The sequence below is a fragment of the Uranotaenia lowii genome, chromosome 3 (assembly GCF_029784155.1).
Source record: "Uranotaenia lowii strain MFRU-FL chromosome 3, ASM2978415v1, whole genome shotgun sequence".
NCBI classification, from domain to species: Eukaryota; Metazoa; Arthropoda; class Insecta; order Diptera; family Culicidae; genus Uranotaenia; species Uranotaenia lowii.
Window position 1 is genome coordinate 249,506,699 of NC_073693.1, and position 25,162 is coordinate 249,531,860.

The window sequence follows — 25,162 nt, forward strand, 5'->3', positions numbered from 1 at the left end:
TTTTTCTTCTTCCGCCTTATTTTTTCAAATTTTTTGGGAAGGGGTATGGAGCAGTCTTTTGGGCTTTTTGTTTCGATAACAAAAATGAAGAAAAAAAAACGGTGGGTAAATGTTTTTCTTTTTCAATCCGTTGAAAATCAGCTGCCAGATCCCAAAGGATTGAAGGTGGTTATGACACGATGGCGGAAATTGGTTACCGTTTCGTTTTGCTCCCGCTGGAGAATGTTTGAAATTGAAAATTGAAAACGGATTCAACGAACAGCCCGGGCACTAGGATGGAAAAACTGCCCAGTTGGGATAAAACGTAGGAACAATTGTTATTGAATTTAGACACTTTTGCAATTTTTGTCATTTTTGTAATTTTTGATATTTTTATCATTTTTGTCATTTTTGTCTTTTTTGTGATTTTTGTGATTTTTGTGATTTTTGTCATTTTTGTCATTTTTGTCATTTTTGTCATTTTTGTCATTTTTGTCATTTTTGTCATTTTTGTCATTTTTGTCATTTTTGTCATTTTTGTCATTTTTGTCATTTTTGTCATTTTTGTCATTTTTGTCATTTTTGTCATTTTTGTCATTTTTGTCATTTTTGTCATTTTTGTCATTTTTGTCATTTTTGTCATTTTTGTCATTTTTGTCATTTTTGTCATTTTTGTCATTTTTGTCATTTTTGTCATTTTTGTCATTTTTGTCATTTTTGTCATTTTTGTCATTTTTGTCATTTTTGTCATTTGTGTCATTTTGTCATTTTTGTCATTTTTGTCATTTTTGTCATTTTTGTCATTTTTGTCATTTTTGTCATTTTTGTCATTTTTGTCATTTTTGTCATTTTTGTCATTTTTGTCATTTTTGTCATTTTTGTCATTTTTGTCATTTTTGTCATTTTTGTCATTTTTGTCATTTTTGTCATTTTTGTCATTTTTGTCATTTTTGTCATTTTTGTCATTTTTGTCATTTTTGTCATTTTTGTCATTTTTGTCATTTTTGTCATTTTTGTCATTTTTGTCATTTTTGTCATTTTTGTCATTTTTGTCATTTTTGTCATTTTTGTCATTTTTGTCATTTTTGTCATTTTTGTCATTTTTGTCATTTTTGTCATTTTTGTCATTTTTGTCATTTTTGTCATTTTTGTCATTTTTGTCATTTTTGTCATTTTTGTCATTTTTGTCATTTTTGTCATTTTTGTCATTTTTGTCATTTTTGTCATTTTTGTCATTTTTGTCATTTTTGTCATTTTTGTCATTTTTGTCATTTTTGCTATTTATGCCATTTATTCCATTTATGCCATTTATGCCATTTATGCCATTTATGCCATTTATGTCATTTTTGCCATTTCTTCCATTTATGCCATTTATGCCATTTGTGCCATTTATGCCATATATGCCATTTATGGCGTTTATGGCATTTATGACATTTATGCCATTTATGCCATTTATGCCATTTATGCCATTTATGCCATTTATGCCATTTTTGTCATTTATGTCATTTTTGTGATTGTTGTCATAACTGAAATTTTGTAACTTTTTAAACTTTTATGATTGTTTTCATACAACTCTGGAACTTTTTTTTTGTAAAATGCTCTATACTTAAACTTCATTTCTTGTTTTCTCGAAAGTAGCTTTATGGTTCATAAACTTCTTTGGCTTTCAAAATTTCATTTAAATGGTACGCGGAATATTTTCAAACTTCAATTCTTTATTTATGAATCCGTTGTTCATTTAAACTAAAGACTTGCACATTAAATTTCCAAATAAAATTAAAATGTAGGGAATTTGGTCATTTTTTTTAAATTATTTTTATGCTATCGTAGTCCATTCAATTTCATAGTTCTACATCAAACCTCCGTAGAAAACTAAAAAAATTAGAACAAATTTTCAATGAACAAAAACACTGGAACTGCTTGATTGCATTGAGCGTCTGTCGCAGCACTGAATGATAACCAAATTCCGTAGTGAAAAGTTTCGGCAATCGTGATTGCGAGTAATTACAGTTTAAAAACGCACCAGTAGCTGTGCAAACCAACTGATAATTTACTGTTCCCGGGACCAAATACTCGGGGAGAAAAACCGTACATACAATGACCAAAACAAATATGTAGCCTGGAAAACTGGTGCACAAACATGGATGGCCAGAGTCAGGAAAAACTGCATAAACGAAGCTTCTGCAGCAGCTGGGCGACGTTCCATTGCAGCAACGGTGGAGTTCTGGCCAACAGTTTACGCGAGGGTTCCTCCAGGGTATCCTTCAGCAGATTGTAGACGTCCGGATTGTACTGGATTGTTTGTGTGTGTGTGGACAAGTGTGCAGAAAAAAAGGAAAAGGATTACGTTGATTTTTCTGGTAACCTACAGAAGTGAATGGTTGCAAACGGTGTCTTTTTTGATGACTTTTTCAAAAAAAAACTGCTTCCCTGAAACAGACCTACAAATTAAGGAAAAACAAATATTGAAATAACAAAGGTTCATTTTTTTCCAAAAAAAATAAGTTCATTGTTCTTTTTAATATTAAAACATGAAAAATATTTAAATCATTAAATGTTTTAAGGACTACTTTGTCGTATAGAATGATTGAACTGTCGAAACGAGAGCAACTATCTCTCCGGCCAGTAAGGAGTGTATTCGAAAAAATGCAACACTTTGTTTTGTGAATAACTTTTGAAAACATCGATGGAAATCGATGAAATTTTCAGCTAAACTACCTGATAATGTAATCTTTACGAATGAAAATTTTTGTGATGTTCTTACAAGTTGTTTTTGAGATAGCGTCCGATGAGGAAATTTTTCGACAACAATGTTTGGGAAACACGGGCGCCATCTCTAATGTAGACTATGAACCGCCTTTTTTTTCAAATCAAGGCAATTATTGATTACGTTTGCTGTTTTCTGAAGCTTCAAAATAACTCAAAAATTTGAATTTTTTCGAAGTTATAACAAATTTTGCCGATTGTTCTCCTTCGGCACAAAAACGACAAACGACATTCTTGACTTTTTACCACTCCACCACTGTTTTAACGTAAAAGCACGATTCCAGAGCCAACTCACACAGAGTTTAAACTTTGTGGGACTTATTTAAGAGCTTTTCAGAGAAAACGGTTGCATTTGGAGGCAGCTTTCTGTGAATTTTTTAGACATTCATCCTGTCAATCGTTATGAAAGAATGAGTAATTTGCAAGTTTCCCAGATCGTAAGCCTCCTCAAGAGCTAAACATCAATTTTTTTTAAAATTTTCTCCTTTTTCTGACTGCGGAAAATACAGGCGAGACTTGACATCGAAAAATTACTGGTTGAAAACCTGCCAGGTTACCGCTAAGGAGTTCGTTTTGCTGTTCATTACGAAATTTTTCAAAATATCTCTCCACAAGGAGTCCAAATATTTTGCGTACGATTTCACCACCATATTTTGTTTGTTTTACCGGTAGGGCTTTTTACTTTGTAGAAACGAATTCAAGCTTATTTATAAGTCAGCTAAACGAACCAGTCAAACCTCTCACATTCCTCTCACTTCATGAAATCAACAATCTTAACTTTTATTCTAATTTTAGCTCACTATTGGGTCCTCTAGGTCTTCTTTAACGGTTTACCATGTGAGTTTTGGTGGATTAGTTGATTTCCTGCTGTATTTGGGTCTCCCACCAGGAGTTTTCTGAAAAAAATTGTCAATGAACTTCAGTATTGGATCTCAAAAACCACTGGTTATATTGTTACCAAATTTTGTGTACGTACACATTACATTACTAGATAGTTTCACTGAAAGTTTCATCAATGTCCATCCATGCATTCAAAAGTCATTCACGAAACAAAGTGTTGCTTTTTTCGAATATACTCCTAAATTAGTATTTGAACAACCCAGCTTGCCTAATGAGATTTAAATAATCGTAAAAGTGATCAGACAAAGCTTTGCAAAACTAATAAATTTCTAAAAACAATGTTCATGCCTGGTCATATTAAAGTTATAAATAAAAGGGCTCATCTTTCAAGACATATTAAGTGATGTTTTAATGTAAATCTGCGCAGCTCAACCTTATTTGAAAGGTGTTAAATTGAGTGGCTACAATTTCCAACAATGATACTTGGTATTGGTTGTTTTCTCTAAAAATTGTAGTAACAGTACCGTTAATAATTGTATAGAAATTGGAAGTACGCGCTCTTTCACTTTGACTTAGAACTTCAATAACTTTTACTCTGATGATATTTTTTGATCAATTTTTCTGCGTAAGTAGACCAACTATCACACTATCTTATCACGAAATTTGAGCTTTCTAAAGATTGTGTGGCGATAGATACAGTAGTTCTACGAAAATCGGATTTTTTGGACTTTTACCATTCAAACTGCAATATCTCAGAAACCACGCAACGCTTTTTATTGAAGTTTTGTAGAGTGCTTGTTGAAATATAAAACTTACATGTCTGAGTTTTTGGAAAAGTTCTATCGATGGAATCAAAAGTGCAAAAAAAAAATGATCAAAAAATATCATCAGAGAAAAAAGTTATGGAACTTCAAAGTCAAATGACAGAGCGCGAAAAAAAAACTTATTCTATACTCACCCAAGCTTCCAAACTATACTGCACACCCAAAGATTTTAACCTTTGATGGAAATAAATCAAATTTTCAAAAAACAAAGGAAGAGATAAAAATTATCCGATTTTCGGATCAAATTTTCTTGATGCAAACTTGAACCAAATTAATGATTTTTGCATGAAATTTGGCTTCTAAAAACTGATTTCTGAATCTTAAAATACCAAATTTTGGTGTCCTTAATGTGTTAATATTGTTAAACGATACACTGGGAAAATATAGAAGTTTGTGCAGATTGTTTAGGTGAAGATGTTCCTTAAACAGCAATTTATTTTTGTAAAGAATCAATTCAACAATGAAAATCCTGTGGATGATTTTTGAAAACAAAATTTGGGTTTATCGGATAAAAAAAGCACTTTAATTTAAGCTTTAATTTGTGTTTACAATCTAATGTTGTTTAAAAAATTTAAATCTAGAAATTCAATTGACAAACAATCTCAACACATTAAGGACCATGAAGAAATCTATGATGAAAAACACCGAAATTCGGCATTCTTTATCTCAGAAACCCCTGGACTAAATGTAACGAATTTAGCATTTTTAAGTTACGGCTAATGTTGTGTTCAATTTTGTCGAACAAAGTTTAGTTTCAGTCCATTCAAGTTATACTCCCAAGTGTACACTCTGTTGCCAATGAAAAAACTAGATATCTCATGTGATAAGTTCATGATCACTTGAGTTCCTCAACAATTTATGTTGATTTTAAAATCCAGTTAAAAGTTAATTTTTTTCTGAATTTTGAATCTGCATTCTGGATTTTAATTATGAACCTGAATTCAAAAATTGCACTTTTAATCTGTATTAGAATTTCAACGATTTTTCAAATGCACAAAGAATACGATTTCCAAATCTTATTCCAGATCAGAATTTTCTGAGCCCTCATTTATGAATCTATTATTTTAATTTTGTGGTTTAGGTTGAATCTGAATTCACTATTTGAATTATTTATTTAATTTTTAATCTGTATTGTGAACAAAAATTAAAATATGAATTTACAAAGATCTGAATCTGACTTTTCAATTTTGGATGGTCATTTCGAAGCTGTAAATATTTGAATTTTATGTAAGAACTAAGTTTAAGAAGTTCAAATTTCAATATAAAACTAAATTTCTCTTTTTTCATATTCGGACAACTTTTTTCCAAAATATTTAAAATGCAATTGATCTCGAAAAAAAATTATTTTTATTCATTTCATACAAAATGAATACCCAAATTTGAACCAGGATTTCAAAGCAGCTTTTATTTTCCAATTTCTTGTGATTATTCGAACCGAAAATCAAGAATCCTGAACTGGATACGGAATCCGAAATACGAAAATAGGAGTACAATTTTGGTTACGGAAATTATAGAATCAGAACCTCCGAAACGGGTTTAATTTAATTCAAAATTTAATATTCAGACTTGCATTTCGATGAAGAAGTGAGAAAATTTTGAAAAACTGGAGAAGAATTCTGGACTTGGGATGGATTTTTGAGGTTTAGGCATAAATTTTTAGTCTAGATTGCTACTCATGATTAACCTTACTCTATTATCATAATTTGGTTCTGAATGTTAAACTTTGAGTGTGGAGGAGAATACCTCGCTTGCTATTTTGGAACCTTATGGGGGGGGGGGGGGGGTTAACCCCCAAACCCCCCTCCTGTTCCTACGGCCATGTCTCCTTCACACTTCTTGTACATTTAATCAAAAATGTTCTCTAACAGATTGCCAATTTGCAACAGAGGGTTAACAACTTATTTTTCTAAAACATTTATTCTTGCTGTATCTTCAAAACTACTGATACCGATTTTTATAAACTATATCATTTTTTAAACCGTCTACATCAGTGGTTTTCAAACATTTTTCTCTCACCGCTCCTCTATTTTTAGAGCTCACCGCCATCCTTGGAGTATAAAAGAACAAATTTGTATGAAATACAACAATTGTTAGATCTGGGCTTTTTTACCGCCCCTTTGAAGCCTCTTTAACAAGGCTGCTGAAATTATAGAAAAATCTATAATTTAACAGGATTTTTAGCATTTTAATTTTCATCACAGAATCTGTGTCGTAAAAAACAGAATTTCAAAACTATTCACAGACTTCACGGATTTTTAGATTTTTGTTTTTTTTTTTTAAAATTCAAATCTTATATGTCAGCATTAATATTGGATATCTAACTTTGTTTTGGAAAACATGATAATACATTGTTATCATTTTTTAATTTTTTTTAAGTAATATGTTAAAAAGACAAAATTCCTTATGAATTTTCAATTAAATCAATGATTTTTTTCGTCTCAGAAAATAGTCACAGAATTTCTGAGTAAAATCACAGACAGACATAATTTTGTACACAAAAACACAGATTTTTTTGACAACCTAGCTCTCAACGTCCCCAAGGGATGGTAGAGACCACTTTAAAAATCAATGTTTTACATGTTCACTATCTATTTATGAAAAAAATAGTATAATTTTGTTGACCATAAGACAAAATGGTTTAAAAATGGCGTATTTATCGCACAAAGCAACAATCGATAAACACTTCAATATTTTAGAATTCTATGATAAATATTATACAGAAATTGATAACCCTATCAGTCACTTTATAATTAATTTATCAGTTTTTTTTAAAGTTCTTTATTTGATTATTTTATCAGCTTCGATTAAGGGGGGGGTAGGGTCTAACACTTTCAAAAAATCGATTTTTTTATTTTTTTATTTTCTTATTGTGAAACATTTCAAGAATGTTGTGTCAAATTTTCAAGTCAATTGAAGCAAAACTGTAGAAGTTATAGGCCTTTATCTCCTCCTATCTTATACTGCAAGAAAGCAAGAGCAGAAACTTCAAACGCGTTTTTCTCGAAAGCACATTTTTAAAGTCCGTGGACATCGTCATTTGAAAACTACTTATCCGATTCTTTTCAAATTTGGAACATAGTTTCTACATATAAAATACCAGACCCCAACGTTTTTCTTTTTTGATTTTTTTACTTTGGGGAGATTTTAGAGGTGAAAAATGGCGGATTTTTTCGTGAAAAATCGTAGTTTTTACTTCAAACAGCCACAAAAATTTCATAAAAATATTTTTAAGTTAAATAAAAACGTTGGGGTCCAGAAAAACATCTATTAAAAATATTTTGCTCTGATTTTTTGACTTCAGATGATTCTGTGCTGAGATACAGTGTCCACCGCAAATCCTGTTTTCTAAAAGGCATCCTCGAAAATGCTCCGTCACCGGCTCATTTTTCAATATTTTTCTACGAAAAAATTACTAAATGTTCTTTTAACAATGCTTTGTATAATGCAAAAAATTTGAATACATTTGTTTGAACGATAGCTCTAGAAAAAAATCGAGAAAATGGTGTTTTTTTATACCCGTTAGACCCTACCCCCCCCCTTAACAAAATGTGTTTTAAATCAAAATAACTTGATTCTAATGAGAATTGGAATTGGAAATTTTGTGTTATGAACATTTAAAACAACCATTTATGGGCTGAAAACCCAAGCATTTTCACTGATTCGATATATGCTTCAAATCTAAGTTTGCTAGATTGTCGGGGTTTCCCTTGACTTGCCCGGATATTTCTCGCGTGAGCTTTCATTACGTCATATAAAACGAAATTAGATAGTTTTGTTGCGAAAAAATACAAAAACTGTTATTTTACTAGTCACAATTTCTTCCCATTCTGAATACTTGCAGCCTGGACAACATATTCTGTGTCTGAAATACAAATTTTAAAGTTATTTCGATTACTTTTTCTGCAGTTTTCTGTGAAATCTTAAGATGTTTAATACGACGTTATGGAAGCTCACGCAAGAGAATTAATATTTGGATAAAAAATCCGATCCTGCCGGGTAACCTAGATTTCCTTAAAAATAACCCGGATTTTGCCAAAATTTATCACTTTATTTGTTTAACGGACAAAAAAAATCAAAATGAGGTATTGTATTTTTTTTGTTTTCTCCAAAACGAAATTTTAAAGAAAGATTTATCAGAATAATAATGAAGGGTTTTCAAAGCCTAAAATTCGATTTAAAATCCAATGTTCCGAAAATCGCTCAAGAAAAGCAATCAGGATTCATTTCATGCAAGAATACTTATATCTCCGAGTGCTGTGATACGCACGTGGTAATAATGTCCGTTGAATTTTATCGAACATCAACACTAACTAGATACAAGAAAATATACCATGCCCCATCGGGGGCTACCGTTGCTTTTCGTCACGTGGCTAATCAATGGTGATCGACATACTTGATGATTTTTAACGTCGCTCCCACAATCGTTCATTCACGTCTATCCTCGAATCATTGTTTATAATGTTCGTTATTGATAGACGATCATGAATGTATCAGAAGAAAAATATGACAAAATGCCAGGACCACATGTTGAAAAAAGCCGTAGCACATGCTGGACAGTTCATTGCGGTTATTTATAGTGTTTTTGTTTATTGGCAGTGGCAACCTAGTTACTCACGAGTTTTGCCCTAACTGCTGTTATTTTGTTCGGTTATTAATTCAGAAGTCCACTAGTTTTGCACGAGATTTGAACCTCAAGCAGGCGGTTGCACCCCGTAAAATTTGTCAGTGTTTGGGGTAAACATAAGGGTGAGTATAGCAACCATATATTTGCATCGTCCCGGGTAACGATTTTGTTTGTTTATTCAGAAAAAGTTTTGCCCCGAGCTAGTGGAGAAAAACGAAAACGGCATTAGTATTGATTTTGTTGTTCTACGCAAACCGAAAAATTAAAAATCATGTTGTAACCTTTACACATCTCTCAGAAGGTTGAAAACCATCAAGGAAGGCAATCACCATCGAGACGTTCGTTGCTGATAGTCTGCGCCCTTTTATACCACATCATGTGTTTTGGGAATGTATCAAATTAACGAGCCTATAGTAAACAAAGAGACGACATGTCACGATTGGAATTTTTGATTTTCTGTCAGTGTCATTCCAATCGAGTAAAACCAAGCAGTCTCAAATGCAGCCGTACAGCAGGGTTGCAAGCTCATTATTTTGAAAGGGATCAGATGGCGCCTCTTTGTTTACTAAAGTCTCTTTATATCAAATACAACAGCGTCGTTGTCATGCATGATTGTTGAAATGATTTGGTTAGAGAGGAAAAATTGACTGCTTCGATTGCTTGGTTCTGAATTCAGTAAAGCATGGCTGATCGAAAATGATTGATTCTCGGAACATTGTTAAAATCTGCTGATGTGTTTAGCTTAAAAAAACTTAAGTGTTTTTCTTCTTATTTTTTGTTGCGTATTTGGAGTTGAAAAATCTAAATCTAAATCATCTAAAAACCTTAAAAAATCCGGGCATTGGATTTCAAAATTATCGACCAACACTCCGGGCAATATTCCAAAAATTTATGTCAAAACTCAAGAAATATTCAACAAAATAAAAAAAAACCATAGGATTTTATATTTCATCAAATCTCATCAGAAGATTTTACATCGTAGCTTATACTTCCATAATACCTTTCATGATAATTTTTCTTATATTAGATCAAAACGTTTCGTTATGATCGCATTAAAAATAAAAAATTACAACGCAATTTGTTGTTTTTTCGTTTGATTTGGCATATAAAGTGAATCTAAATTCGGGCTTTATTCAACAAAATCCGGGCAACCAGCCGGACCAGAAAATAACTTTTACAACTTATCCCAAATGAAGTTTTAACATCCGGGCAAACCCAGATTAAACCAGGTAACTTGGCAACCTGGAAACCTTATCCTAACCCCATAGGAAGATAAATATTAGAAAAGAGGTAGACTTAATTTGGCAACGATATCCAATCATACGGAAAATTGACGCCTGAAAACGAATATATAATTCTAATCAATGATTCTTAAAATTTATGATTTTGGTACTCGGGCAAAATGTTAAAAAAAATAAAAAAATTAGAATAAAATCACAGGTTTTTATATTTTGTTACGATTTCAAGTCTTTGCTGTAGTTTGCTTGTAGTTTAATCAGAATTAAAATTATTTTGAATAATATGTGTTTTAGATTATTTTGATTAAGATATTTTGATTCATAAAATAATTTCCTTTTGATATAATGTTAAGGTTTCAATAAGAACATCTAATAGCAAAATTTTCTCTAGAGCCACTTGTCATTAAAAAAAAATGCATGTTATGTATGTAACACATATCCACGTGAATCATTGTTTTTTTTTTCAATCAATATAATAAATTGAGTGTTCATTCTCGGGAATCCTAATTGATAATTTCGAGTAATCAACACATTTCTGGAATTTCCAAATCCTGAAAAACCATCTTAAGTCCCGAAAATTCCTGAATGGATTTCTCTATCCTCATACACTTTGATTTTTTTTATTGATTTTTATTTTTCTGAGTATACTGATTAACTTACTGCACTTTTTCGAATAAACTGATCCTATTTACATGATATACGATTTTTTGTCATTTTTTTATCTAACATGACAGTTCATCATTTTGAACATAGGACTTCAATTTCGAAATTTTCTAGTCTTACGATTTATTATGATAACCTAGAACAAATTCCATCAAACGATTTTTGCTAATGCTGAAAGTTGTGGTCACAATCGAAATTCATATATTTATTCCAAAACTCTGCTGATTTTCTCGTTTGCTTGTTCTTGCATATTTGACTGTTATGAAAGTAGGGACAGTAAAGAGCTTGTAAATGTAAATAATCCATAAAATTTTGGTTATCCTTGATACAGCATGACTTTGGAACAATACTGAAGCAGGATTAAACATGAACAAATATCATAAACACATGTGTTTGGTTTTATTTTTTTTTTCGTAGAGGGTTAAAATATCCTTTTTCAAATTTCTCCCGGGAAAAAGATTCTCACATTTCCCGATTTCCGGGAGTAAAAAAACGGCCGGGAAATGGACAATCATCCAATAACCAATGATGAAAATTTTGAAAATATATTTCTCAGCATATCAAGCTGAAAGTCATTGAAGGAAAAAGTAATTATAAATCAAAATAAGAAAATTAAAATCTGGAATCACTTTAAATAACAGGCTCAATATTTTTAATATTTAAAAAAAAATCAGTGTGATGATGTTTGGAGTCGTACCCCTTGGTGAAATATCATTACAACCTTTTATGAAATGGAGCTTTGGCTCAAAATTTTTGAAACTGGTTCGGTTCCAAACTGAAGCCATGGAGTCGGGAATGGGGTGATTTGCATTGAAGATTGACCGAACCAATAATCCGAAGAATGTAATTTAGCTCATACGTTGGTGAAACTGCGGCGAATCCATACAAAAATCAGTGTAAAGATGTTGCATTTTTCTTCTGTAGTTTTTTGCTATGTCATTTGATACTTTCAGAAAAATTAACGAATGTATTGATAAATTAGTGTTTCGAAAAATTCTAACACTCTCTGGAGCCATCTTTTAGCAAATTTTGAAAAACTTAGTGTGTTTTCTCTGAGCATTATCTTTTTTTTCGACCACTTATTTTAGATTTTCTAGAAGATATTTAGAAAAAAAATCAAAACCGGGTTGCAGATTCCTATTTTTATCTGGCTACGTGCTGAAGAAAATCTGGTAACCTTATTCATGAGTCATCTTCACTATCGCCATCGATGTTATCATGTTGTATAACAATGTTGTCAATTGACGTGATATCAACAAACAATCATCCCAAAAGGAGAGGGTTCAATTCTGAGGATTTTTACATGAAATCAAAATAGTGACAAAATCGGGTCAAAAAAGGTGACAAAATTGGAGTTCGACAAAATCTGGGCAGACATAATCGGTGCGTGACAAAATCGGAGATTCACTGTATTATCTTTATGGTCTTGATTTTGAGTTTTTTTTTTGTTCATGAGTGATCACTACTGACTGATACTACTCAAAATTGATGATGGAGATTAATCATCAAAACTAGAAGTCGAAATCAACTTTGAATTTAGGCCTTTGATGTCCTTCTAGAATCATTAATAACGTGCACTGAAAATTATGTTTCAATAATTAATGTCAAAACTTTGAACGCTGTTTTTTTTTTTAAATTGTTCTAAAAAGACACCGTCTGCATTGCATTGTTGAATCAAACAAACAGAACAAAAAGTATAAATGAAAAAAGACAAAACAACGCAAGGCGGAAGGAGCTTACCGGTTGATTGTCCGGCACCGGGTGATACTCGAGCAGGATTTGATCCAGTGGGGAGCAAAGTTCTTCCACCGTCACGGTTGCCGCCTTCCGGGGGTTCATGAGCACGGTGCCAAAAGCTGGTTCCTGGCGCCCGTCGATGAGCTGCCGGCACTGAATTAAGGCATCACGCGGACCGGAAAATTTGTTCCAGAAACAGTTGCTGAAGTTGTGCGTCAGGCAGAAGATGGCCATACACTTCAGATTGTGCAGCTCCATTGAGTCCTGCTTGGGCGAGGATTGGCCCTGCAGGTAGCACTGGGCGTCCTGTTCCGGGAATATAATCAGATTCATTCGATGCAGCTGCTTTTCAAGGTCCTCCAGCGAAAGTTCGCCCTTCGGTGGGACGATGGGTTGGGGAGCTTGCTGAAACTCGATTCGGTAGCCGGATTTTCTGACATGAATCAGCACCTGAATGGCGGTACAATCCAGGGTGACGGTGACGGTTAGGTCCGATCTGGAAAAAATGAAAGAAACTGCATCAATATAGTGAATGGCATTCAGAATGCTTCAGTTTCATCTTTGTAGCAGTAAAATCAATCTCATGATAGGGTTGAAGTGTTTTGTAAGTAAGTAAGTAGATGATTTTTTATGCAACATCTATTCCCTTTTTTGAAAAATCTTGTTGAATGATTAAAATTGGTTAAGAAATGCGTTGTTCTCTGGATGGGCTTGTGATATAGCTCAGTTGGCAAGTCTGTTGTCTCCTGAGCCGATGTCCACGAGTTCGAGCCCAAGAGTAAACATCGAACACAGTTGTACCGGATAAGTTTTTCAATAACGATCCGCCAACTGTAACGTTGATAAAGTCGCGAATGCCATAAAGATGGTAAAACGACTATAATCGAAACAAAAAAAAAAAAGTTGTTCTCTGGATCCAGGAACGAATTTTAAATTTTGAACATATCAATTGAATAACAAAAAGTGAGATCAACATGCTTCGACTTACGCTTTTCCCGTTTTTCTCATGTCCCATGATCGGAACGGCAAATTGTAATACTTCTCGGTAGCGATCCCGAATATGCCCAGCCGGTCGACCGTAAACGAGATCCTCTTATTAACTGGGTCGTATTCCTGCTCCTGGATGTTCTTCGTCGACCACCTTCCAATTGGATGTTCTCCAATTTCAACCGGTCTGTCATCTTCAAGCGAAGGATACTCTGTACTGGGCGCATTATCTTCAATGAATGACGCTTGCATTGACTTTCGGCGTTTCTTTTTGGGCTTTGGGCGTCTTTCGATGGACGACACTCTTTTGGAGAACCTTTTGAGGAACGCTTCCAGTGCCATCATTCGTGAGGTTTGTCTCGATACACGTTGCTGGGAAGAGCGTCTTCTGCTAGTGTCACGACGTTCTTCATCGATCTGTTCCTCTTCCGGGGGTTCCGGAAATATCGGTTGCTGCACTTCCCTCAGATAGTGTAGAAGTTGCATAAAGTTAGAAAGTAGATCTATGATTGCATCAGAACTGAAAGGGTCCTCAGAGGGGATGTTTTCGAAGAGTTTTTGGAGCAGATCTTGGAAATTAGACTCTTGCACATCGAAAGATTTTTCGATGATTTCCACGCACGGAATGACGACGTTGGGGGCAAAAAGATATGCAGGTTCTTGTTGAGCCGTTTTCAAATCGTATAGTAAAGCTTCGACAGGGATTGGAATTTCAGTGCTTATCAAAGGGCCCCAAATTGGAGCTGTCTTTTCTGTGCCACCGACATCTTTGTTATCAGGAAGCTCGAATTGTTCTGGAATCAACGAAAATAAAAAATATGATACAAATTCGACAGGGTTGTACTTTTATTTTTTGTACTTTCATTTTGTTTACTAGTTCATTTGATTGGAAAAATTCTGATTATTTTGAAGGGAAATGCTATCAATCAATGCTATCAATGCTTGTTTTTAGCAAAATTGGTAAGCTTAGTTGTATTTCAATAAAGGACGGGATTATTTCATAGTTATGAGCCAAAAATTGTGACTAGTGACCCATTCTTTTCATCACATGTCGTTAGTTTAGTTAGATTTTTCGAAATGAAAGCATGCTATGAATGATTGTTTTGGTAAAGATAGATTTTTTTATTATGTCATTGAACATTGAGATCTCCAATATTTCGGCTACATGATGGTCATGAGAAAAATTACCAGTGCTTTTTCCGGCAACTTTGCTTCCCAATCTAATTTTCAATACCTGTACCAAACGCTTATAAACAATAGTAAAAAAAATTGATATAAGATTTTAAAGTAGCCTTTTTTTTTAAATTACATTTGGTTTCCAAATTTCATTCATTGCCCACTCTTCTTATACGAGAAATATATGTACTTCACGTGAATATGAATGGTATTTACATACACGTATTCGGACTAAATCTGCCATGACATGATCCATGACTCATCTTATTTTCTTAGGTATTGGCGATTTGCAGCAAAACAATTTGACATGCAGCGTAAACTGATATTTGCTTATGGAACTAACAAAAAGGTGATGATAGCTGTTTTTTTAACGTGGCAGTACATACAAATTGTTTTTGAAATCGATTTTTTTTATGGAAACTGCCTATATCTGATACCCTTTTTAAAAATAATCCTTTGCAAGTTAGCTTTAATTTTATATGAATTAAAATATCAATAGTAGGAAAACTACCTTATGTTCCAGTGAGAGATGAACTAGCTGTGCTAGATTTGGACTACATGTTCGAAATCTATCATTTTCTAAAAGCTATCGATCTTCTTCTATAATTCTTTTTTATTTTCATATTTCCCTTTCTATCTTCCTTTATTCTCTCACAAAGTGTTAAGTTAAGCCAACAATTGTAAACAACCAAAATTGACTTTGGCTCCTTAAAGCCTAAAGGTATGAGCCGTTTCAAATAAAGAAATTGTAAAAAAAAATCAATATTATAAATTATTCACTCCAAAAATTTCAATTCCATAGAAGGCTATTTGAAGCTCTATTTGAAACTTTAGTTAAAGGCTATTTGAGAGATATTTTGAAACTTTCAAACATGTATTCGAGAAAATTCGGTACCCTTTGTTATCAAAAATTTTAAGGCACGCGGTTAAGTAGATATGAGACTTTTTGTTGATTGGGTAGATTTTCCTCCATGTCAGTTTTATTGACTATTTCATCCATGATCTAAAATAAGTTTAAACGTAATAACATTTCAAACGGACAAAACAAAAACTTTTGATAACTCTTCAAAAATGACCAAGAGTTTTCCCATCAAAAATAATTGAATTCTTGACTAAAAAGTACAAAACCTCAGATTCTTATAATTTTTGCACTTATAACATAACTATCTGGTTTCGAGTTCTGAATCTAATATTTGAACTCAGACAATTATAACTATTCATTTAGATCTCAATTTTTAACTTTTTCCATCAGGCAATCACATAAAATGCACGACAACACTACTAAATCCACAAAACATCAACCACATTCGTATTGACTGACAAAGTTATCTGTTGTTAGGATTTCATCAGATTCGGAGATTTTCTTACAGAAAAAAAAATAAATCTAAGAATGAAAAATCAGAACCAACACTTTGGTTGGCTTTCCTTACAAAAATATGAAACTTTGTTGAATTTATCAAAATTCTATCTCTTTTCAGAGCAGAGTAGAAAAAGTTTTATTTAAAAATAAGTTTTCTATACTTAACTATAGTTCGATGAGGATTTACATGAATGAAATGTTCTGAACATTTGTTGCGACATACAAATTACACATTTTGCACAAGATTGGTATGGAAACACGCAAAACACACCAAATATATTCTTGTGGTGTTCAAATATAAGCGCGTGGAGACAAATGCTTCCTAAAGACATGAACCCAAAAAACTGTCCAGAGATTCGTCAAATTGAAACGTTTTGGGCTTTGACGAAGGAAAATCAGAAAAAATACATGAAACCAGCAGACAGTGTTGATAAACTTAAGAAAGATTGGCCAAAAGTGACCAGTTTAAAAATTTAAGTTTTGCTGGAAATAATAACAATCTTAAAAAATTACAATAAAGGAGGCAATTTATTTCATAAACCATTTTTATTCATGACCATCACACAAATTTGAAAAAATTATAAACTATACTGATTCGATTCAAAATAAATCAGAATCAAAGTTTCAAATCCATGCTTTTTCTGGTAAGTTATTAATTGATATTTAAAAAAATTGATTCTTATTTTGAACTAAATATATTTTGTCAATATCATCCAAATACTAAAAACGAATGAATAATTAAAATCTCGACTAAAAACAGAGTTTGAATCTTTGCACATAAGATTCAGTGCAAAGAAATAGAGCACATAAAATATTTAACCAGGTTTAAAAAGAAATCGAACCCACATTCTAAAATGAATTTCAGATCAGCTCAGTAAAATATCGTGGTTGAAAATTTTTATGCAAAATTCCTCTGTTCAACTTCAATTAAAAATGATATTTAATCACGATTTGGAAAGTAAATCAATATGGAAATAATATTCGTCTTGATCTTAAAATTTTTTTGTAGAAATCACATAGATGATGATTGAATCTACGTCTCGGTGGTCGAGTGGTTAGCGTGGTAAGGCGGTAATCGCTGGTTCGCCGATGGCATGGGTTCGATTCCCATCTCGGTACTGGGTGTTAAATGTTAATCTTAAGTTGTCCACGTCATTTATTCAGTCTGTAAAGCCTAAATCGGCTAAGACGGTGTATATCTTTTTTTTTTTAATCGAATTTTATAAAAAAAATGTTTAATTTTATTTCAAGAGTGTACAAATACAAATTTGTAGGTCTTCAAGAAAATTATTATTGCAAATCAGATCAATGCAGAATTGAAAAAACAAAGGCAAACTCATTACAAATATTACAAAAAATTTGATTCGACTTTAAAATTCCGTAAATTTATTTGAATATAAAAAAATTAAATTCAATTTATCGGCCTTGTCAGTAAAAGTGTTGTTTTAGTGAGAACATTTCCAAATTATGAAAATGAAAACCCGATCCATGAGGAACAAATTGCTTCTGCAAACTTTCTAATCAAATTCTAATCGCTCATTTTAAATATATATTCATTTCTCCTTATTTTCATAATCTTGAAATGCTCTTACTTAAAGAATATACTTTTCAGCGATAAGGTCGATAAATTCAGTTAAGAAACATAACTAGCGGTGACTTCACTTATCATAAATTAAAATGAAAATATAATAAAGAAATTTCGGGTACCTATCTTCTTATTATAGATTTGGAAGATTTTGGTGTTTTGAACCCGAATCTTTTGTCACATTTTTGTAACTATCCCTCGTTTTGATAACATGAAGATTAGAAGATTAAAAGTGAATCAGTTTTGAGTTTAATCAATCGTTGATAACTGATTAACTATCCTAAATAAATGAAAGAAAAAGACTAATTTTAAAATGTTTTTTTATGATTAATCCAATTAAGGAATAATATTTTTAAAATCATTATCATGATGATGTTTACAATGATGCTTCTTCAATAGTAAAGTTCTACAGTTTGTTTTTTAAATTTAAAAAAAAAACAAGTGTTTCTAACATTAATTAAGAAAGTTTTTTAAAAGTTAAAGATTTATTTCCTATAACACATTAGCTGAAGTTTGCAAAACGATTCGATTTTTGCTTTTAAATTTAATTCAATTTTGTTGAAACTTCTTAAAAAATTCGTTAACATTCTATTTTTCACAGGATTGGAAAAGAACAAAAGAACAAACAAATTGAAATCTTATATAAATTTTTTCGTAGATGACAATTTACATGAGATTTTGAATGAAATTGATAAAAACCTTTATTTTAAAATTTGATGTAATGTTTTAAAGTTTTGTCAGAAAAGTGAATAAATTTCTTACAAAATTTGTAAAGATATAAAAGATTTTTTAAGTAACAAAAAGTGAGTAGTAATAAACTGCCGCTTATAGCAAGTCCGTCCCATTTGCGTTTTTGTTGAGTTGAGGAAACAGCAATTGAATTTTGTTACTTGTTTTGAGAAATTTCGTATTTTTCCGTGGTTTTGATGGCAGCAATCAACAGCATTTGTAACTTACGTGACAAACAAAAACTTTTGCATCATTGCTCGTTCAAAAATTCCAAAATTTAGTTTGTTTGTGTTGAAAATTATATTCTTAGACGCATATGCGACTATTCTCATGGTAGGTATCTAGCAAAAATGATAGCAAGTCAGTCCCATTCCATAGCCAACTGCAAACGCTGATGAAAAAACAAGGCTAGAAGAGAGCTAGTTCCGGTCTATCGGAACCTATTTCTTGGACAATAAGCATTCCAGATTGCCCAATTTTAACCAGGCTATCGGATCTTTAAAGAACAAATGGATAGTACTCGGTCTGGTGCAGTTGCCTGGATATCGAGGTAAAAAACCCGATTTTTTCAAAATTTTTTTCACAATTTTTGCAAAGCCCAAACCAAAAACATTTATTTAAATCCTGAAATGTACTATTTTTGGGACAAATTACTTCGAATATTAAATAAAATAGCTTCGCATACATTCTTGGAATAGTAAAATAAGATTTGAACGCCCGCCGTTGATGTGCCTTGGTAAAAAATTTGTTTTCATGTGTATATTTTTACCTTTTCTCTTGACATTTATAGGAAAATACATGGATTTTGACCGGATTTGACCGGTTATGGCCCGGTTTTTTGAGTTCAAACTTTAAAAATCCATTGCCCAGGAGATTGCCTTATTTTTGGGTGAAAATGATCAAATTTTCCCGGCCGGATATGTTCAAAAATTAACTTAGAAAGCTTAATGTAGGGTATGAAAAGGACTGTGAGTGAAGACCTCTTTTTCGTTATCATTTTATACAATTAAAATTTTAAAATAGAATGTTCGGAAGAATAGCAAAAAATATGTCACTTTTTTAAAACATGCGAGAAATTGCTGTAACAACCAGTTTGATCTGTATCATATCCAATATAACTGCAGGCTGCACAACTGTTTTTTTTTTTTTTTTTTTTTATTGAAGATAAAAGATAACTTACATCTAAAATTACAAAAGTTTTCCTCTTTTCTATCTAAATTTTTCTATTTTGTATTTCTATGAATAACCTGTCTAATTACGAAAATCGTTTAACATTTCTACTCCACATTTAATCTATTGCCGAACTGCTTATCAAAAATCTTTCGATTCTCCCATCGTAAATCACGCAGCTCTTTTTTGAAAACAAACAAGTTTGCATTTGGATAATGTTGAAGGCAATGCGAAATCCCACGAATACACCACCATAAAGTTGCTTTATCATCTTTACTTTTATCGTCGATCTCAAATGACAGAACATCTTCCAAATTGTTGATCCTTTTTTTTACATTTTTTCAATACTACCATTCTTATCCAATCGACTACTTCTTTAGCATTTTTACACTCAGATATTCTGTGGTGGTTACTATCAGTACTCGCGCAGAGTTCACAGTTACTATCATTTAAACGGCCTATATTATACGCAAATAGTTTTTCTTTATTTGGAACAATATTATTAGTAAAAGCAAATATACTAGATCTATCGGAGAACGAAATAAACGGCTTGTTGAAATTTTTCCATACTGTGTCCCACTTAATAGCTGAAAAATCATGTTTTATTTGAGGGACAATTTGTTTTCTATCTATCAAATGATTACAGTCCCTCCACTATCATGGGTCACACGCAATTATTAGTCACCGGCCATTTAAACTCCTGATATCTACTGAACTAAAAGAATTTTTTTCATAACACTATTTTTAGTTTATCGATAATATCATAAAAATGCATTAAAATTATTATGTGTGCGCTTAATACCAGTAAAATTGCAGTTTGATAAGTTTTTGTCATACGTTGATAATTATCTGCTGAACTATCGCAAAAAATTCCAATGTTATAAGGATGACATCTTAAACCGTTAAGCCCCTTATGCGGGTATTTGAAAAATTCCAACAAAATAAATAGGTTTTATATAAGCAAAAAGGACGAGTATACGTTTTCCAAATGAAACTGAGCGAATAAAACGCGAAATTTCAAAATTATTTACAAAATAAAATTGACCCATAATTGTTACAACTTCTACCAAATTTCACACAATCATGGGTCACTTTTTTGCTAGCAAAGCCAAACATTTCTTGGTTGCTATAGCTCTACCCAAATGCCCCTTGAATTCATACTATCAAAGAATGCCCCTGAATGTTTGCCAGAATCGCGATGATTTCCATGTTGATATTCGGGTGTTGTCATGGACTTCTATGTGACTAATAATTGTGAGCAATTTGACTAATAATTGTTACGTGCTACAATTTTGACCCATAATTGTGGTTTGGAAAAACGCTTTTGGTTTCGGTAAATTATGTTATTTTTTAACAAAACTGAAAATAAAAACACATTCGAACTCAAAGAGGAAGCATTTTATGACTGAAATTCATGCAAAGCTTGGTATTTGGTCAACTATCACCCGAATAAACAAGCATTTTGTGGTGAAAGGATACGTTAAGTGACTAATGATTGTGGGGGGACTGTATATATCAAAGCACAACTATTTAACTCAGATTTCGTTTTCAAACCACTTGCAGCTGCTAACCAATCTCTGAAGTAGTACGTCAAATTTTGTGGTTTAGAATAATTCAGAATGTACATTTCTTCACTTTTGTTGTCTATTAAAATTGTTTTAGCTAATAAGGATTTCATTTTTGAATCAGGATCTACCAAATTCAATCCGCCATCAGTACATTTTAGATATAACTGTTCTCGTTTTACTTTGAAAATATATCCAGACCATAGAAATTTACAAACCACTGCTTTAATCTCAGCAGTATGCTTGTTCGATGCTGGAAAGACTTGGGATAGGTACCACAACTCAGATAGAACGAATGCATTCAATATCCAGCTCTTTTGGAAAATATTGAGATTTCGTGTTCCGTGTGTATGCAAGAAATAGTTAATGCTTCTTATTACTCGATCATAATTAACTGTTGTTATATTGGTTATTTTGCTGTTGAATTCTACGCCAAGAATCTTAACAGAATCTACCTCTTTAATAAGTCAAATGATTCAAAACAATTGAGACTTTGCATAAGTTGGCTAAATTCTGCATCGTTCCTAATGAATATATTAATATCATCGGCATACGCGATGATATTTATGAATTTGTTATAAATAAGTACTCCAGGAATTTTGTTAGATATCCGCCTCAACAGTGGTTCTATATATAAAGTAAACAGTATCATGCTTAGAGGACATCCTTGTCTTACAGACTCTTTTATCATTATCTCATCAGTAAAAAATCCATTGAAAAGTATTCGCGATTTGCCAAAATTTTTGTAAATAACTTATAGTCACAGTTCAGTAGACTTATTGGACGAACATTGTCTAACTCATATTTTGATCCTTTTTTGGGAATCAAAGTAATTATTCCTGAATTAAAGACAGAGGGTGGCTCAACATTACCGGACAAATAATCATTGTAGATTTTGACTAACTCTTCTTTAAGAATATCGAAATGTTTCATGTAGAATTCTTAAGAAAGTCAATCTGGACCTGGAATTTTTTTCTTGGAACATTGTTTTAAGGTATCTTGAATTTCTTCAGCAGTTATGTTTCTGATTAATTCCCTTTTCTGCTCTTCTGTTAATTGTTTGGTGATTTCATTCAAAGGATTTTGTTCTGAATTCCTATTATTTAATGTTTGTTCTTCAAACTGAGTTGCGAAGTGCTCATAGATTTTCCTTTTTAAATTTGAAGTTTCGTTAATTATTACACCGTTTTCTTTTAATTTTAAATTTCCTGTTTTAACATATCTTTGTATTGAAGATGAAACTTGAAAAATAGTGATGGTTTCTTTTTGGATTAGACTAAAGTCATCTAGCTTGTTGCAGAAATATTCTAACCTTTTGGATTCTAATTCCATTAGTCGAACTTTAACTAAATCCATATCTTTTTTAACATCTTCACCGTGGTGTTTTCTCAGTTGCCAGTTGTTCAATATCCCATAAAAATAACTCTTCTCCTGTATAGATGCCTGATTTTGTTTTCAATTTTCTGTTTTGTACAAATATTTCGTTTTTGGTTTAACTACGCTGTTCCACCACTCACTACGATCTCTGCAATGTAAAGATCTAGTCTTCCAGCTGAAGTAATCTCGTTCAAAACTTTCGTTTACTTGATTGTTTTCCAAAATTTGCCTATTTAGTTTCCAATAACCTCTACCATTTAATGACAGTAAATTAGCATCATGTCTTGTTTTTATCACCACTGGCAATGATCTGAAAACGGAACTGATATTGTTTCAGCATCAATGACTACCTTAAAAAATTCTGACTGTACGTAAAATCGATCAAGTCTTGAACTAGAGTTTAGTCTTGTGAATGTAAAGTGATTTTTTTTTCAAAGCAAGAAGAACATCAATCAAATCGAAACTTTCAACAAGCCGCTTTAAACCATTTGAAAAATTTTTTTGGCCACTCGTTGTGTCTGTTGGATTGAGAACACAATTGAAGTCCCCACCAATAACATTTTGAACCACCCCAGATTTAGCAAAATGTACAGCTAAGTTGGTCAGAAAAATATCTTCTCTTTCTTTCTTTTTGTTATTTCCGGAAAATGCATATATGTTAATATAGTTGATACCATTCACAATAATTGAAACAATCCTGCCATTTGGATCCAATATGAGGTTTGAGTATTCGAAGGATTTCCTCAACAAGATTCCCGTACCCATCCCCTGCGAATTGACATTTACAACAGCGATATGCGATGGAATGAATGAAAAATTTTCGTAACTAAGCTCCTGAAGAAAAACTAAATCCAAGTCCCCCCCCCCCCGAAGATTTATTACTCGCAGACACTTTTCGTTGCTTCGACCTACCTCTCGTCAACATACTCTGGGCAATGGAAATACTTGCCGTCGGGACGCTGCCACCGCTTTCACACGCTTTGGAAACCGATTCGGATGATGATTCGGACTTGATTCCTCCTTCGATCTCCCTCATCACTCGACCACGCTTCGTTCTTTTTGCTGCTACCGTCGTGAAAACCTCTTCGTCATCAGCATCATTCGCCGTCGTGATATCTTCATCGCAAAATTCCACGTCTTCGGATCGCTCGTGTTCGTCAGGTTTTTTGATGATTAAACCCGACTCATCCATGTGGGACACAAGATCATCTCGTGCCACGACCTCTTCTTCGTTGTTTTTTTCCGTCGATCTAGCGTCGATTTCACTCGATTCTCCTCGAACCGATTCGTCAGTTCTTCCAGCTTGTGGTAAGGTTCCAGTTTTTTTCAGAGGAGTAGTGCCCAACACCGTCATACCCCCCTCATCCTTCTTCTGTTTGGCTCCGGAATTTGGAAGCCAACGACTTGAGCCAGCCGCGACTTCGCTATAACTTGCAGGAGCGTTCTGATGTTGGTTAAGACGATCACTCACTCTGACACGTTTCGGGCAGTTCACTTTTTTATGGTCTGTACTGCCACAAACGAAACACTTGTGCAGAAGCCCATCATAATACACACGGGCTTGGAAATTCCTCACATGTATAGCTGAGGGAATTTCGTGCTGGATTTCCATGTGCACACCTCTCACCGATGTCCATATAGGAAAGCTGGTGTCCGCTCCGTATCGTACCCGAACCATTCTCTGGATGATGCCAAACTTCGACAAAACCTCGGAAATCTCCCCGTCTTCAATCTCAGGAGACAGATTGAAGATTCTGACGTACTTGAAGACACTTGAAGCAGCCGAAAACGTCACGGTCGTTGATAAATTCTTATCATACGAGAACTCCATAGATGAGGGCAAGCGCAAAAGAGCTTCCTTCATCTGGTCTTCCGTCTTAAATTTCACGTACACGCAATGTTCCTTAGGTTCCTTATACATCGCCAGCAAATTCTCAGAAGAAAGTCTCATCTTCAATTTCATAAATTGGAAAATTCCCAATTCCGATGGTTCCTGTTTACCGGGTCCGAAATAAATGCGGAGCGAGTTAGTTCGTGCTTCCTCCATCTTATATGATTACAAACTTTTTCCGATTTATTTAAGATGGCCACTGCTCTAAACCGAACAATGGCTAGACTCTTCGTAAACAGTAGCTTTAGCTACACACGCGATGAAAATAGCCGCTCTATTGTAAGAAGTCGACTGCTCTACTCGGCGTCTCAAACCGAACTACTGTTTCAATATCAACGTTATATTTCAACGTTATTTTCACACTACATGGTCGTCTAAAACTATAATTATTGACTTTGGGGCCGACTTGTGATGATTTTCTCGATGGGACCGACTTGCGAGCCACCGCACGTATTGGAAACAGGAGTTATGACTGTCTTACCCTCAATTCCTTTACATTTGGACATGAAAACTTTAAACCAAATCAGAATTATTTCATGCGATTTTTTTCCGAGGAATCCAATGAAGGCTATTTGAGCCACCGCACGCATTGAAAAATGTAGTTATAGCTGTTTATACCCTCAATTCCACTACATCTTTTCAATTATTTCA

At 33.1% G+C, this 25,162-nt stretch overlaps 1 protein-coding gene across 1 annotated transcript in view; it reads right to left on the reverse strand.

Moving 5' to 3' along the window:
* Positions 1-1,943: 1,943 nt before the first annotated feature.
* The window catches only part of LOC129756406 (uncharacterized), a 36,861-nt gene continuing 13,642 nt past the window's right edge, over positions 1,944-25,162 (reverse strand). The window contains exons 7-9 of the mRNA XM_055753269.1: positions 13,660-14,452; positions 12,675-13,167; positions 1,944-2,271 (exon numbers count right to left, since the gene is read on the reverse strand). Coding sequence (XP_055609244.1) covers positions 2,134-2,271; positions 12,675-13,167; positions 13,660-14,452 — 1,424 coding nt within the window. The 3' untranslated portion in view covers positions 1,944-2,133. The remainder of the gene's footprint in view (positions 2,272-12,674; positions 13,168-13,659; positions 14,453-25,162) is intronic.